The sequence below is a fragment of the Pangasianodon hypophthalmus genome, chromosome 28 (genome assembly GCF_027358585.1).
Source record: "Pangasianodon hypophthalmus isolate fPanHyp1 chromosome 28, fPanHyp1.pri, whole genome shotgun sequence".
Classification (NCBI taxonomy): Eukaryota; Metazoa; Chordata; class Actinopteri; order Siluriformes; family Pangasiidae; genus Pangasianodon; species Pangasianodon hypophthalmus.
The window spans coordinates 9,465,935-9,480,431 of NC_069737.1; the positions used below are offsets into that span (position 1 = coordinate 9,465,935).

The following is a 14,497-nucleotide window of genomic DNA, read 5'->3' on the forward strand; positions in this document are numbered from 1 at the left end:
TCCTCAGATGAGCCGAGAAAAGAGAAAAAGTAATGACTTGTACGAGGCTGAGAAGGCGCCTAATAATAAAAGCTGCTTCTTGGGGAATTGGAGCTTGTGTGCCAGGCTGAACTCTCTCAGGAGTGCCTATACCTCTGAGATTTCATTTTTTTTGCTTGTTTCTCCTTGCTCCTCCACCTGGAAAAGGATAAATTGATAATACAATGTGGAAGACAAATGAAATTAATCTTCGTGCTCAGGCTGACAGGGATCATGACTATGTGATCTTAACTATAAAAAGCACAGGCATCATTCTCTGGTTAGGATAAACAAATATATACGAAATATTAAAAGCATGTGTTGAGGAAAGGTGATAAAAGCCCAGTGAATCAAAGTGCAACTGTTAGAAAATTGGTTTAAGTAAATGACAAGAGGCTGTGTTAAGTTTACTCACAGAGACTGTGTAAGTGTGTTCGCTTGTTCAGGAAATATAGCTCTAAGCGAGGAGCCTAATTAAGGTGGTTAAACGTGCTGTGTGATTTCTTTCCATTAGGCCATCTTTAAAAAGAAAGTGAACTCTACACACATTACGCATCAGTGTTTAATATTGATTTGTTGTCAATTAGGGGTTAAAAAGAAACATACCAGAGTATCCAGGCTGGCACACACACACAAAGCCCCTGGGCTTGTTGATACACACACCATCATGGAGGCAAGATGAGGCTTCACACTGCTTCACATCCAGATTACACATGGGCCCACTGTATCCAGGCAGGCAGAAGCATCGGAAGCTGGATCATTTTTTAAGAGAAAAAACAATGTGCATTTGTGCTTGAAGCTAAACAAATAAGTCTTCAAAACATTACCAACACCAGCGCATGGTTCAAACAAATCAAAAACCCTGCAATGTTAAGTATACTTGTGTATATCTTAAAAGTATAACTTGAGTATACTTTTGAATTATCTCTGATCAATACTAAAGCTTTATACCAAAGCACGCAGACGATCAATGTTCTACTGCATTTTTTTTGTATTCAGCTCCTTGTGCCTTTTACTGTATTTAATGCTGCATAAAGCAAGTAAATCTGTAATAATAACAAAGCAACAGAAGCTGGCTGTTGCTTGCCCTTGCTTAGCATTGCATTCTGAGCCCTCAAGCTGCTGTAATGTCCAGAGATTTCACAGTTCAGGAAAGTAAAGATGTGCTGAACAAACAGCCAACTTAACAAGCATACTCGACAAACAAACACAGAACAAAGCAAAGCTCTTCACATAGAGACGGTTCTATCTACTAAGCAACATAAGAGGCTTAGAGGGCTACCTAACAAATGTTTACCTATGACCATATGCTGTCAGTAAAGATGAAATATCAGTATATATCAGTATCTATAATGACATCCAGTTTAAATTACAAAAGCTAGATGAAGATTGCAAAAAGACCAGGGGACATTTTTCCAATCTTTAACTGTCTAGTTTGGGTGAGGCTATGCCCATTGTAGTCTCACATTCCTGTTCTTGGGCAACAGCTGGAGGTATTATAAGATGGTAGATGTGGCCATAAAGGGATGCACATGGTCAGCAACAATACTCGGATAGGCTGTGGCATTCAAACAATCCTTGACTGGTATTAAAGTGCCCACTGTGTGCCAAGAAAACATTCCCCACACCATGACACCACCCCCAACAGCCTGAACTGTTGACACAAGGCAAGTTGAGTCCATGGATTGATGCTGCTGATGCCAAATTCTGACCAGACCATCTGCATGTTGCAGCAGAAATCAAGAATGATCAGATCAGAATGTCTAGTATTGGTGAACATGTGCCGGCTGTAGCCTTTACCTTCCTGCTCTTGGCCAACAGCAGTGGAGTTTGATGTGGTTTTCTGCAGTTGTAGCCCAATACACCTTAAAGTTCAACATGTACATTCTGAGATGCTTACCAAACATCATGCAAAACCTGTTGGATGTTGCAGCTGAACAAACGAAAAATCTGGTTTTGACCAAAATTGAGCTTTTCTTCCGATAACATACTTTAATATCTCTACCTTAAAAACCCAAATATATTTCACCAAAATTACATGGGAATATTAATTTTTATTTAGGGACTTTTTTACCTTGCTTTGGCTTTCTGCCTACAAAGATCATGTTGTGTAAGGAACCAGTTTAACACTCAAAGCTGTAAACATAGTCAAACTGCCCAAAAACGTCTAAAACCTTGTCAGCCACATGTGATTTTTTTCATTATTTGATTAAATAGTTGGATAGTGAAATGGACATGAGCCTAGTCAATTCAGGTTGTAATCAGATACGGGCTGTCAAAATGTTGGTGCTTCTCCTGTGCCCTCGTGTCATCACCAAAACAGAGAACAGTGCTTACAAACTGTGTACACAAGGCAGTGGACAAAGTGTTAAACTCTTAAAATGGCCTAATAAGACATTAATAACAAGAAATATAGTCAACAGTACAGAACTGACTGAATGAATCAGTGATTATTTCCCCACTGATGTTAGCGTAAAGAGATCAGTTGAGTGAAGACAAAACGATGAGGTTTATGTTTGAATACTGCGAGTGACTTTTACCTGTGATGTGATGACACTGACAAGGATGAAAATCAAAGTAAAAATTCATTGCCTGTTGTTAACTTATATATACAGTTAAAAGTCTGAGACCACTAGTGAAAATGCTTCTATTTTGGGTTCTTTTCTAATCTAATACAACAGTTTTCATTACAAATTATATTATTGACAACAAATTGAGTGAAAAGTAGAATCTATTTTATTTACATTATTTACAGAATATTTATATGAATTTCAGTTTCTTAGTATTTGGTATGCCCTCTTTGGTATTGCTTTAATGACAGTGTGCACTTGAGCTGGCACAGACTCCACAAGTTTGTACAAAACCTTATGATCCATTTTAGATCAAATCCATCGGAGTGTCGTCTGAACACTTGCTTCAATAGAACATTAAACATCTTACCTTCTGTACAAAGCAGTTAACATGGTCAATATCACAAATTTGCTTACATTTAAATAGGGACCTAGAAATAGTTCAGAATCTTGAATATTTAATATTCAGCATATTGAACATTTACGTTCTTTGTTTTAAATATTTAAAAATTCTAAAATTTTAAATGAAAAAAAGAATCCCATATTTTCAATGTGGTCTCAGATTTTTGAACTCCACTATATATATTTTTTGTACAAAAATGTGTGCTTATGTTGTTTTTTCCATAAGTAGATTAGGTTATAAATGTATAAGTAGGTGGGGTGTCTTTCAGTGGAATTGGAATGAAATTTTCATTTCATTTGGTTAAGGTACATATTTCAGTATAGAAATCCTGTAGTTTATATGTCAAAATTTGACCACGTGAAGGGTTTTCTCATGTTGCCACACATATTTATTTTATTTCCTGTGGACATAACAGACAAATGCAGTTGTTTATTCTGACACCATCTCAATCTCAACTGAGCAGGGTGCCGAGGCAAAATGAGTCATTCTGTTGGGAAGAGTCCAAATTCAAATCTGGCTTAGGGCCCCCAAAATGTTAGAACCGGCTTTTTCTTTAAAGCGACTGCTCTATGTAATTTCTCACTGTGTACCAAAGACATCTGTAAAGTGAGAGAGGGAGAGCAGACATGAACTCCACCCGCGATATATAAACTCCCTTGGACCATGCCATTTGGGAAACAGAGGGTTGCAGAAGAAAACCAGGAGCACCCATCATATCGGAGTGTCTTCTCAGCATGAGATAAAGCAAAGACAAACTATTTAAGACTTAAATTGGCCCTGGGACTTGTCAGTCTGTCTGCCCAATGGAGATATGATAGGCCCTGGGGTGCCTATTAAGCCTTATAGGGAGAAACTCCAGAAGCAAAAAAAAAAAACAATTTATAGCCATGATATCATCATGGTAAGTCTTGTTCTCTCATGTCTTTAGAGTGTGTGTGTGTGTGGACACATGGGTGAACATATCATAAGGACACCTTTACACCAGCCATTTTTTCTACAGAGGAAATGCTGGCCAAGGCACTTTTTGTTCTAATATGAAAAAAAAGTCTCTCTCAATGTGTGCACTGTACCCACTGTCACCTCATTTGACAGTGGGTACAGTAATTAGCCAGCTTATCTACAGTATCTGGATTTATTAACAAAGATCAGATTGAGGGTGTAAAAGAGAGCTGTCCTCAAGACTCCAACACATTCCCAGATGTTACCTGTTTTGTTCAGCGCAATGTTCCACTTTGCAGTGATACACAGTGTCTTTACTCACTCAAACACTGTGAATTGTTTGTATGAGCTCCAGAAGAAAAATAATTAGAAATAATTGGTTAAAGTGCAATGCACCATTAAAACTTCATTTTCCATTTCGTTAATCAATTACCCTAAACAGAAATTGTACAAGTTCGCACTGTCAAAAGATAACTGTGGCGAAATTTACAAGATCATACTGTCAAATGTACTTTGGCGAAATCAGCAGATTGCATCCATATAAGATTGCTCCATATAAGATTGTGTATACAAGCTATAGACATTAATTAGGTAATTACATAAATTAGGTCACTGTTCAAACTTGGTTTAATCAACTGGGTTGTTAGCATAACTTAATGCTACTTAATGACAAGCTAAATTAACGAAAGTCACTCTACTTTAATAAGTGGTAAGAGACCACTACTGAGCCTGCTTTGATGCATGATTCGCCAAAGGGTACTGTGAGGGTGCATAGAGGCCTTGCAGACCCTTTGGGGCAGGGCATAAATGCAGTCAAACTAATGCAGCTTTTTTCTTCTTCTCACCATTGTTCCATAAAGTCCAGCTTTCTGGAGTATTCCCAGCTACTGTCGTCCTGTGAATGGCTTCTCCCATCTGAGACATGGATCTCTGCCACCCCTCCAGATTTACCCTTGGCCTCTTGGTTGCTTCTCTGACTAATGCCCTCCTCTAGCCAGAGTGCAGTTGTGCCATATTCCTTCCGTGTTTTAATAAACTTGTTTCGAAAGCTCCTTGGTGTTCATGATTCTATTTGTTTAGATATATTTTCTAGCAAACTTTGGGGCCTTTCAGGAACAGGTGTCTTTATACTGACACTTTAATTGACTCCATTCAGTTAAACTACTGATGCCAATTGCTTGTACAATACTTACGCAATCACAACTTTAATTTTTTTTTTTATTGTAAATGATTTTACAAGCTATATCAATTTTCTCACCCCACTTCAAAATGATGGGATAGGTTGTGTAGATTCAGAACATAATCACATTTATATCATTTCAGTTCCAGGATATAGCACTGCCACTGTGGCAAAGTTAAAGGGGGATGAATGCCACACACTACATTTGTGAAGTGCGTAGTGATTCTGGCACTAATTTGTTGGTTTGGTCTGTATTTTTGCTGCTTCTGTGAGAAGTTAGCGGTGGTCTTAATGTCACAGGTGGACATTTCTAGAGCAGTTACAACAGGATAAATTTTTTTCAACAATTTCAAGCATAACGGATAACAATCACAAATGTGATTCAGCAGAGAGTCTAACAGCATTGTGGATAATGTAGGAAACCATCAGCTAGTCAGAAAAAAATTTGATGTTGAAAAAAGTTTAAACCCAAAATGTCCATTCAGATTTTAATCATTAAAATAAATCTTTTGAACAATTGAAGATCACATATTGATGATAAATATTAATATAAACTTTTCCTTTAAAGAAGAGGAATGATATTTGTGTTTACCTGTTCACTAGGTCTTGGCAGATGCCATGGTTTTGGCACGGGTTGGATGCACATTCGTTGATGTCTTCCTCACAGCGATGACCCGAGAATCCAGGTTTACAGTTACAGCTTCAAAAGAAGATAATAGGATTATTGACTGACTGATTGATGCTCTCCTTTTCTGCAACACACATCAGTTTGCTAGCAAACTTACACACTGGTAAACTGAGATTATAAAATTATAAGATGGGTTTGCTTTAATAGCAAATACAATTAGTTTGGCTTTAAGAATGGCTATTTAGATATTACCCATTCTGTGTGGTATTTTTTCACATTCTTTATAAGATCTAGTTTAAATAGATATTAGGACTGATTGAAATATTAACTGGTTAATGGACAGATGAGTCAAGATGCATACAATGCAAGTATGGGCTAGGATGTTTTTGCAGTGTATTCTGGCATCACTGCAGTACATCCAGCACCTTCTTGTAAATTCTATGCAGTGCACAGAAGTGCAAAGCCAATGGGTCAATATCACAGAAGCTGAATTCTCTTTTGTGATGCCATTCCTGTGGCCAATGATGTAGGGAGAGGAGGAGTTGCTCCACATGGTCATTATTTTCACCCTGTAATGGCTACAAATCAATGGCTTTCAGCAGAGGCCATACTCTCACGGTTCCTTTTACTGCCGTGTGACATGCCAGTGCCTTTTATATCTTAACAGTTCAAGTCTTTGCCATGTCGCACTCTGCCTAATCGGAAGCCATTTGTATATGTCATTTTAACCACTAGATTTAAATAAGATGGATAAATGATTGATGAAGGACATAAGCCAAAAGTAAAAAAAAAAAGAAATTCAATTTCCCCTCCATTCTGAATTGAATCTTCTATATAGACAAGAAAGTGATTGCATCCTTTCCTTACTAGTAATTGTTGACCATGTCCACACAATGGCCGTGGTTTTGGCATGGGCTAGAGCCACACTCGTTGGTGTCAATATCGCAGCGAGATCCCTCAATCCCTGAAAGATAAATGAGATGGTCATGGATCATCGAGCCTGGCTACTTTGATAGGATCAATGCTAACAAAAGCCCTTGGAGAATGTTCTCCTAATGGAAACTGCCCCACTGAAGCATCTGTGGTCTCCCAGGAGGGTCTGAATGTGTGTAATAACACTTCAGCTTTGGGGCCGGGGCTGAGGACCTTGGGAAACTGCAGAGAGGAAATGGTTTGACTCAGGTTGCTCTCTGGTGCTTTTGCAGTTAAGGAAGGAAATAAGACAGATGAACGGCACATGATGAAGCTTCGGAGAACCTGAAAGAAAGAACCCTACAACAGCTTATCAAGAGCAAACCCACCTGGTCCTGGAGCTACTAAATGCTGTCCATTGCTACGACCTTCATGACATTTTAAAAATAATGCTAATACAACAACAACTGCTACTGCTGCTACTTCTAAGGCGTGCACAACTAGTAATTTTTGTAGTAGTCAATCAGTAATTCAGAAAAGTATTTGACTAGTTATCTTTTCATCAGCTGATTCATCAAACTGATTTAGAACAGCACGTTTTTAGGCTATTTTATTAGTGAAGTTAAATGCTAATAAAAAATAGCAAAGACTGCATCAACTCGCATTGTTAATGACCAAAATAAATCAGTGCAATAAATTTTATTACAAAATAAAATAATCATAATAAAGTGTATAATATTATATTGCATAAGGATGTATCAGTTCTTAAAATGCACTCATGTGGACACTCTGGCAGCTCAGCTAAAATAATTGATTCTGGAACTGAGGGCATGCAAAGTGGAAGCTCGTGTCCACCAATAGAGCCTCCTTATAGCTCAATGAGTGGTCCTGCTTGGATGGAAGATGCCATGTCTCCAGCAGCAGCTGGGATTTTTTTCTCCCTGCTAGGCTAATAATGACCTATGCCTCAGTAACATCAAAAAAGTGTCTGGATCTGCATGTGTCAGCTGGCATGTGCTAAACTAGCTGAGTGGGATTGGATAGTGATATCCAACCAGGAGCACTGAATGTGATCTATTGTGGACAGCACTGATCACAACAGAATTCACAATGCACAGATTTGATTTAGCTTTAGAAGACAATAAATTAACTGTGGGAGGAATTCCTTCAGGAGCAGGCAGTACTGAGATTTTAGAACAATGCTGAGCATACCTGGACACTTCATACAAAATGATATCAAAGTTTATATCACATAGCATTTGAGTAAGGCAAAAGAAAAAAAAAATGACCTGCCCCAGCATAGTCTCACACAATGTACAGTTGACTATAGAATTGGCTTCATCTATTTTCACATATTTCCAGACTAACAAAGTACTTTTAGCTGCCTTCTTTACTATCTGCTTGAAGTTTTTTACAGTCTGCCTCACCGTTTTTTCCACCACCCCGATAGTCGACATTCCCACTGCAACTACTATAGTACTACTACTACTCCTACTACTACTAATAATAATATAATAACAATAATGTCATTAATAAAAATGAGAATCAACAAACAGCATAAATATAAAACCATAAATAGTACCTAAAAGCAACAATAAATAAATATAATATCTAAAGAAATCACATAGCATGTTGGTTAGCATAAACGGACATCCTTGGCAAATTAGCCAAAATAGAGATCAAATGAACAGCTTGAAAAAATAGGGATTTTGGTGGAAGCTAGCTGAAACCAGCCATTTTGAAAGTTCAAACAACTTAGATAAATACAGCCATCCCTTTATCATTCAGCCCAAACATAACCACATGAAAACTACAACAATTAAATGCTATTGTAAGAGGGGAAGCTTTCTAAGCTTATAGGCAATGATGATGATTAGATGAAAAAAACTTTATTATTATAATTTTTATATATTATAATAGCACAAGTCTTCTGTTAATTTTATTGTTTGTTTATTCATTCCGTAAAGACAGCGGACAGGACTTACTCCATTAAGAAGAAATTTCCAGTGAGCACGCTGCTAAATCCCCAGAATGACGTCTAATAAAGGGTATCATGATAAACAATGGACGTGTGATAAATCTGACAAAGTTATACTGTTAACATTATGCTATACCGGCATAAATAATGAGGTACCAAAGAGGAAAAAGGTGGGCCATTTTTAGTAAAGTGATGAATGTGAGCAATGTGGGCCCTCAGATTAGCATAAAATTCCCAACTGCTGGGTTATCTCCCATAGTGTACAGTTATTTTTTTTTTATGTGTTTGTGTGTGGAAAAAAATTGTTACAAGCCCATGCCTACCGATATAAATACACCATTCATTAAGTAACGAACAAAACACTTAAGGATATGCTGTTGGATGGAAAGTAATCAACGCTGGGGTGGTGTGACCCCTGTATTGTTTGTTTTCCGGTAGAAGCACATCTCAAAATGTTTAATTCCTCTTATACCACAGCTATTTGCCAACAATTACAATTACAATAATAAATGTATTATGAAAGACACATCGTGCCTTTTAGCAGTTTTGTTAAGGGGAGGGCTTGGTACAAAGGTGGAAAAAGTACCCAGCTAGGCCCACAATCCAAATGGATAAAGGATTATAAATAAAAGAGCCTAAATATGGCTCTGGGGCGAAAAGCGGAGCGCGTGTGGCTTAGACGCGAGCTCGACTGATGCCTACAGCACCAGGGCACAAACCGAGGAGGTCATGTGCCTCGCTCCGATATCCTAACCTCTAGGCTATTTGGGGGAGATCTAACCTGTATGCCACAGGATTTATCCTTTTCAGGATCTTAAATGGGCCAATATATCGGGGCACTGTTTTTTAAGATTCCTCCCACAACGGTAAATCTTTGGGAGACAGCCACACTCTGTGGGAGCTATGCGCCTCTTACGGTTTGCCGAGCAGGTGCTTCTCTGGGTGGCTGCTTGAAGGGCTGTTCTGGCCCACCGCCAGACCCTGTGACACCGGCGCACCATTTGTTCTGCTGCCAGAACTCCCATCTCCTCCTCCTGCTCAGCAAACGTGGGTGGAGGGTAGCCAAACTGGCACTCGAGTGGCAGGGTGTTAGAGGGTGTTATGGGCATACTCCACCCACATTAGGTGTTTAGCCCATGTAGACTGATTAGAGAAGGCCAGCCATCTTAGAGACCGCTCAGGGTCCTGATTGATTTCTGTCTGGCCATTCGACTCTGGGTGGAACCGAGGATAGGTTCACTGTGGCACCCACAAGGGGGCAGAAGGCTTTCCAAAATTGACCGGCAAACTGAGGGCCACGATCGGACACCACGTTGACTGGAAAGCCGTGTGTGCATACCATGTGCTGTAGGGGGAGTTCAGTGGTCTCCTCGGCTGAGGGAAGTTTAGGCAGTGGAATAAACTTGCAGGTCTTTGAGAACTAGTCCATTACTACCAGTATCACCCCCATCCCCTGGCACACCGGTAGGCCAGTGATAAAATCCAGGGAGAGATGTGACCACAGGCAAGTTGGTATGGGGAGGGGATGAAGTATGAACCTGCGGACAGGTTTTTCTTAGGTGCTGGAGAGTGGGGTCCTGTGAAGGAAGGTCCCACTGGCGTGAGGTTTGAAAGATAGAACAAAATTAAACCGGGTGAAGAACAGGGACCACCTGGCTTGTTGCTGGTTCAGGCGCTTGGCCTGCTGGACATAAGTCAGGTTTTTATGGTCCGTTAGGATGAGGAATGGATGCTTGGCCCCTTCCAGCCAGTGCCTCCACTCCTCTAAGGCCAATTTAATGGCCAAGAGCTCCCAGTCTCTTATGTCATGGTTTCTCTCTGGTGTGGTCAACCATTGAGAAAAATGCATGCAGGAGAGTAACTCCTTTTTGGGCCCTGACCATTAAGAGAGTACAGCGCCCACCCTGAAATTGGAGGCATCAACCTCCACTATAAATTGAGTCTCGGGGTCAGGCATTCAAAGCATCTCAGCTGTCCATCTAAATCTGCCTAGATCTTTCTTGGTCAGGGCAAACAATGGAGAGGCCAGGGTACTAAATTCATCACAAATCTTTGGAAGAAGTTCATAAAACCCAAGAACTGCTGGACCGCCGGGACCAAGGTGGGGTGAGGCCACTCCTGGACTGCTTTGATCTAAGCTGGATCCACAGTCAGCCCCCCACGAGATATGACAAAGCCCAAGAAGGAGATGGTGGTGACATGGAATTGTGACTTCTCAAGCTTGACGTATAGGTGGTTGAGCAGGGGGAGCTGAAGGACCCAACAGACATGAACCACATGCTCCTCTAATGAGTTGCTAAAGATCAGGATATCATATAGATAAACAAACACATAGTGGTTCAATGTCTTATGAAGGGCCTTATTTATAAACCGCTGGAAGACCGCAGGGGCTTTCATCAGGCCAAAGGGCATCACAAGGTACTCGTAATGCCCTGAGTGCATGATGAATATGGTCTTCCATTCATCCCCTGCCCTGATGCGGGCCAAGTTATATACACTGCACAAATCTAATTTAGAAAAAAATCTTGGCCCACTGCAGATGACCGAAGGCTGAATTCATCAGGGGCAGGGGGTGTAGGTCCTTCTGTGTAACTGTGTTTAGGCCGTGGTAGTCTATGGAGGGGGAATGCCTCCATCTTTTTGCTTTCTTCACAAAGAAGACACCTGCGCCCGCTGGTGAGGTAGATGGGCAGATAAACCCCACAGATAAGGCCTCTTGGATATATTCATCCAAGGTCTAATGCTCTGGAGGGGGGGAGGGAGAATAACCTGCCGGTAGGCATAGCTGCACCAGGGGACAGGTTGATGGTGCAATCAAACAGCCTGTGACCAGCTCTGTAACAGCAGAGGGGGAATTGCCCATGCTCCTGAGGCAACTCTGTGGGAGTTCCAACCATCGCTCTCGAAAATGATTGTCCAGGTGGATCGTGAGACTGTACAGGGCCTCTAAATCCCCAGGAGGATCCTGAGCTGCCAGGTTGTCTTTTAGCTCCATGGAAAGACTCTGTACATATACCACTGAGAGAGCTAGGTCATTCCAGCCTGAGCTGGCTGCCATGGTTCGAAACTCATTGGTATAGTCTGCTATGGAGCAGCTGCCCTGACACATCTGGAGGAGGGAAGAAATCGTTGGGGGCTTTCTGCCTGGGCAGTAAATATGGAAGAGGAGGCCTGGATCTGCCCTACCTGTGCCGAGACTCCCTGGACCTCGGTTAATAGGACACATTCTTCCCTTATCCACTCCAGATTCATGGATTCACGGTCTGGTGAACACTGATGCTGCTGGCAGTGGGGCGCAAAATAAGGAGGTCATGTACTCCGCTCCGATACGCTAACCACTAGGCTTCATACTGGACGTACTGGCCAAATAAAAAGCCAGAACAACACAGTTGTGAAAGCAAAGGAGCCACCTTCCCTCATCATGACTCTAATAAGCGTTCAGCGTGGACTATTCTTGCTGAACCTCGATAATATATATATATATATATATATATATATATATATTTTAGAGAACCCTAACACTGGTCCTGAACCTTGATAGAAACTTCTCTAAGCCTATACTCAGAAATAAAGCTTTCACTTCTCAACCAAACTACCTTGCAGAGAAAAACTGCTCTGCTACTTGGCACAGACATTATGCCTGCACGCCAACTGACAAAACCCAGGGATTTAAGTAAAGGCATGCACAGGTGCTGCGCATCTCTACTGATTGCCTGCATGGGGTTGAGGTGCTATAAAGGACCATGCAGGTGTCCGAAGATTTGCCTGAGAAGGCACCCGCGATGTTATAAGTTTATATTTATATTTAATGTTATGGACCATCCGAGAGACAAGTTCCTGTTGTAATTTACATTATAGCATCTACATACAGTCGTCCCTCACCAGCAGCTTGTCATGTTGGAAATTCCAAAGTCATCTATCCTGAAGACTCTCCCATGGAGGAAAAATATACTGACAGGCTGATACAAAGCACTGACACTGGAGACGCCATGAATTTCCATCCATATTTATCGTTTCCTTACCACTTATCCTAAACAGGGTTATGGGAGAGCCTGGGACTTATCCCAGGGAACTCAGGGCACAAGGCTGGGGACACCCTGGATGAGGTGTTAAACCATTTCAGTCACAATAACACACACATTCACACATAGGATCTGGAGATGACAATCAGCCTACAACACATGTTGACTGGGAGAGGAAACCGGAGTACCCAGAGAAAACCCCTGAAGCATGGGGCGAACATGAAAACGCCGCTCACTCAGGGTGGAGGCGGGATTCGAACCCCCAATAATAATAATAACATTGGTATTTGCTGCATGGTATTTTATTCATGCGAATAGCTTTACATAAACAGAATTGCACAATGGAAATTTCTATTATCTGAACTGAATGGATATGTCACATGTGATTATGCATTGATGATGTAAAATAATTGAAATGTCATTTTTCCTATATGTGCTCTCAAATAAATCATTTGAAATTTTGTTATAAAAGAAATAAATATCTCGCTGCAGTTTTTTGCACACATTAGAAAGAAACAAGCACCAAGTTCCCCTGCATCAAAGCAGTTTACTATTATCTTTCATCCAAACAAGCCTGTGGGCTTATTTTTATTTATTTATTTGTTTGTTTGTTTATTATTATTATTACAACCTGCTCTGTCATGCTTCCCCAGCAGCCTTAAACAATTTTGATTCCTTGCTTTACTGAGCGGAGACTTGATCTTGTGCACACCACTACAAGGAGACTCCCAGACTGATTGCATAACAGACTACCCTGCTCACACACAATCGGTAATTGCAAGATATCCTTTTGCACAGTGGAAAAAATCAAGCATTCCTGCTGCTTAAAACTTTGATTTGGGTCACAAATATATATGAATCTAAAATGGAGGAGGGTCCTCTTTCAAAGATTCAAGTAAAAATCAAATAGTGAGTCATTTAGCTTGAACATGGTTAATCCCCGGATACTCTGTGGTCAGCCCCTTTTAAATTAATCCAATCTGAAACCTGATTAAAATCTACACATACATATTATAATGAAGATCTTTTTCAAGTAATGAACAGAATCCACTTTAATTAATTTGAATAAAATTGACCACTGCCACAACCCCTTATTCGGCCTGAACTTTCTTTGTTTCTTTGCTGTGGAACAGCTGACCTTTTGCTCTGTTTCCAGCCTCTTTCTGAGCTTTAATATTAAAAATGCAAGAACGTGCTATTAGGTCTTGCCGAAAGTACTTAAAAATATAAGGCTCTCACTCTGCTGAAGAAAGAAGCATGAAACCCAAAACTGTGCAGCAAGATGCATTCCTGCATGCTGTTCCAGCTCATATGAATACTGCATATGTCAAAACCCTGAAACAGCTATGAAAAAAATGAAAGCCATCCACATGAATTCACAGTTGATGGCTCATTTGTGGTACTGGATAATTTTGTCATTTGGCCTCAATTTATCACTTTTTTGATGACAGATTTGAGTCCAGCGGTAGTGTCTACACACTGCTCACTACAGACACACAAGTAATCCCTGCTACAAGTGAACACTGACAGAAATAGTTTACATTAAAATATTGTGGCAAACACAAATTTGATTAATATCATTCATTCATCTTCAGTACACGCTTTACCCTGGTCATGGTTGTAATGAATCCTGAGCCTATCTAAGAGGTGGGAACACCCTGGATGGGGCACCCTGGATGGGACACCAATTCATTGCATGGTACCATGCTCACGCATATTCACTTACTCATTTACGCTGTGAGAAAACCAGAGAACATAGAGGAAACTCATGCAAACTTGGGAAGAGCATGCACAGAATCCACAGTATTTGTGGCATTTTTGTGGTACCAAGCTCAACAGCACACATA

General features: G+C 40.5%; 1 protein-coding gene across 1 annotated transcript; it reads right to left on the minus strand.

The window, feature by feature from the left end:
• Positions 1–601: 601 nt before the first annotated feature.
• On the minus strand, positions 602–9,737 carry LOC128317622 (fibropellin-3-like). The gene is made up of 4 exons (XM_053230725.1): positions 9,545–9,737; positions 6,606–6,702; positions 5,703–5,810; positions 602–770 (listed from the first exon to the last, which is right to left on the minus strand). The coding sequence occupies exons 1-4, from the start codon at positions 9,735–9,737 to the stop codon at positions 602–604; spliced, it is 567 nt and encodes a 188-aa protein (XP_053086700.1).
• Between the last annotated feature and the right edge of the window lie 4,760 nt (positions 9,738–14,497).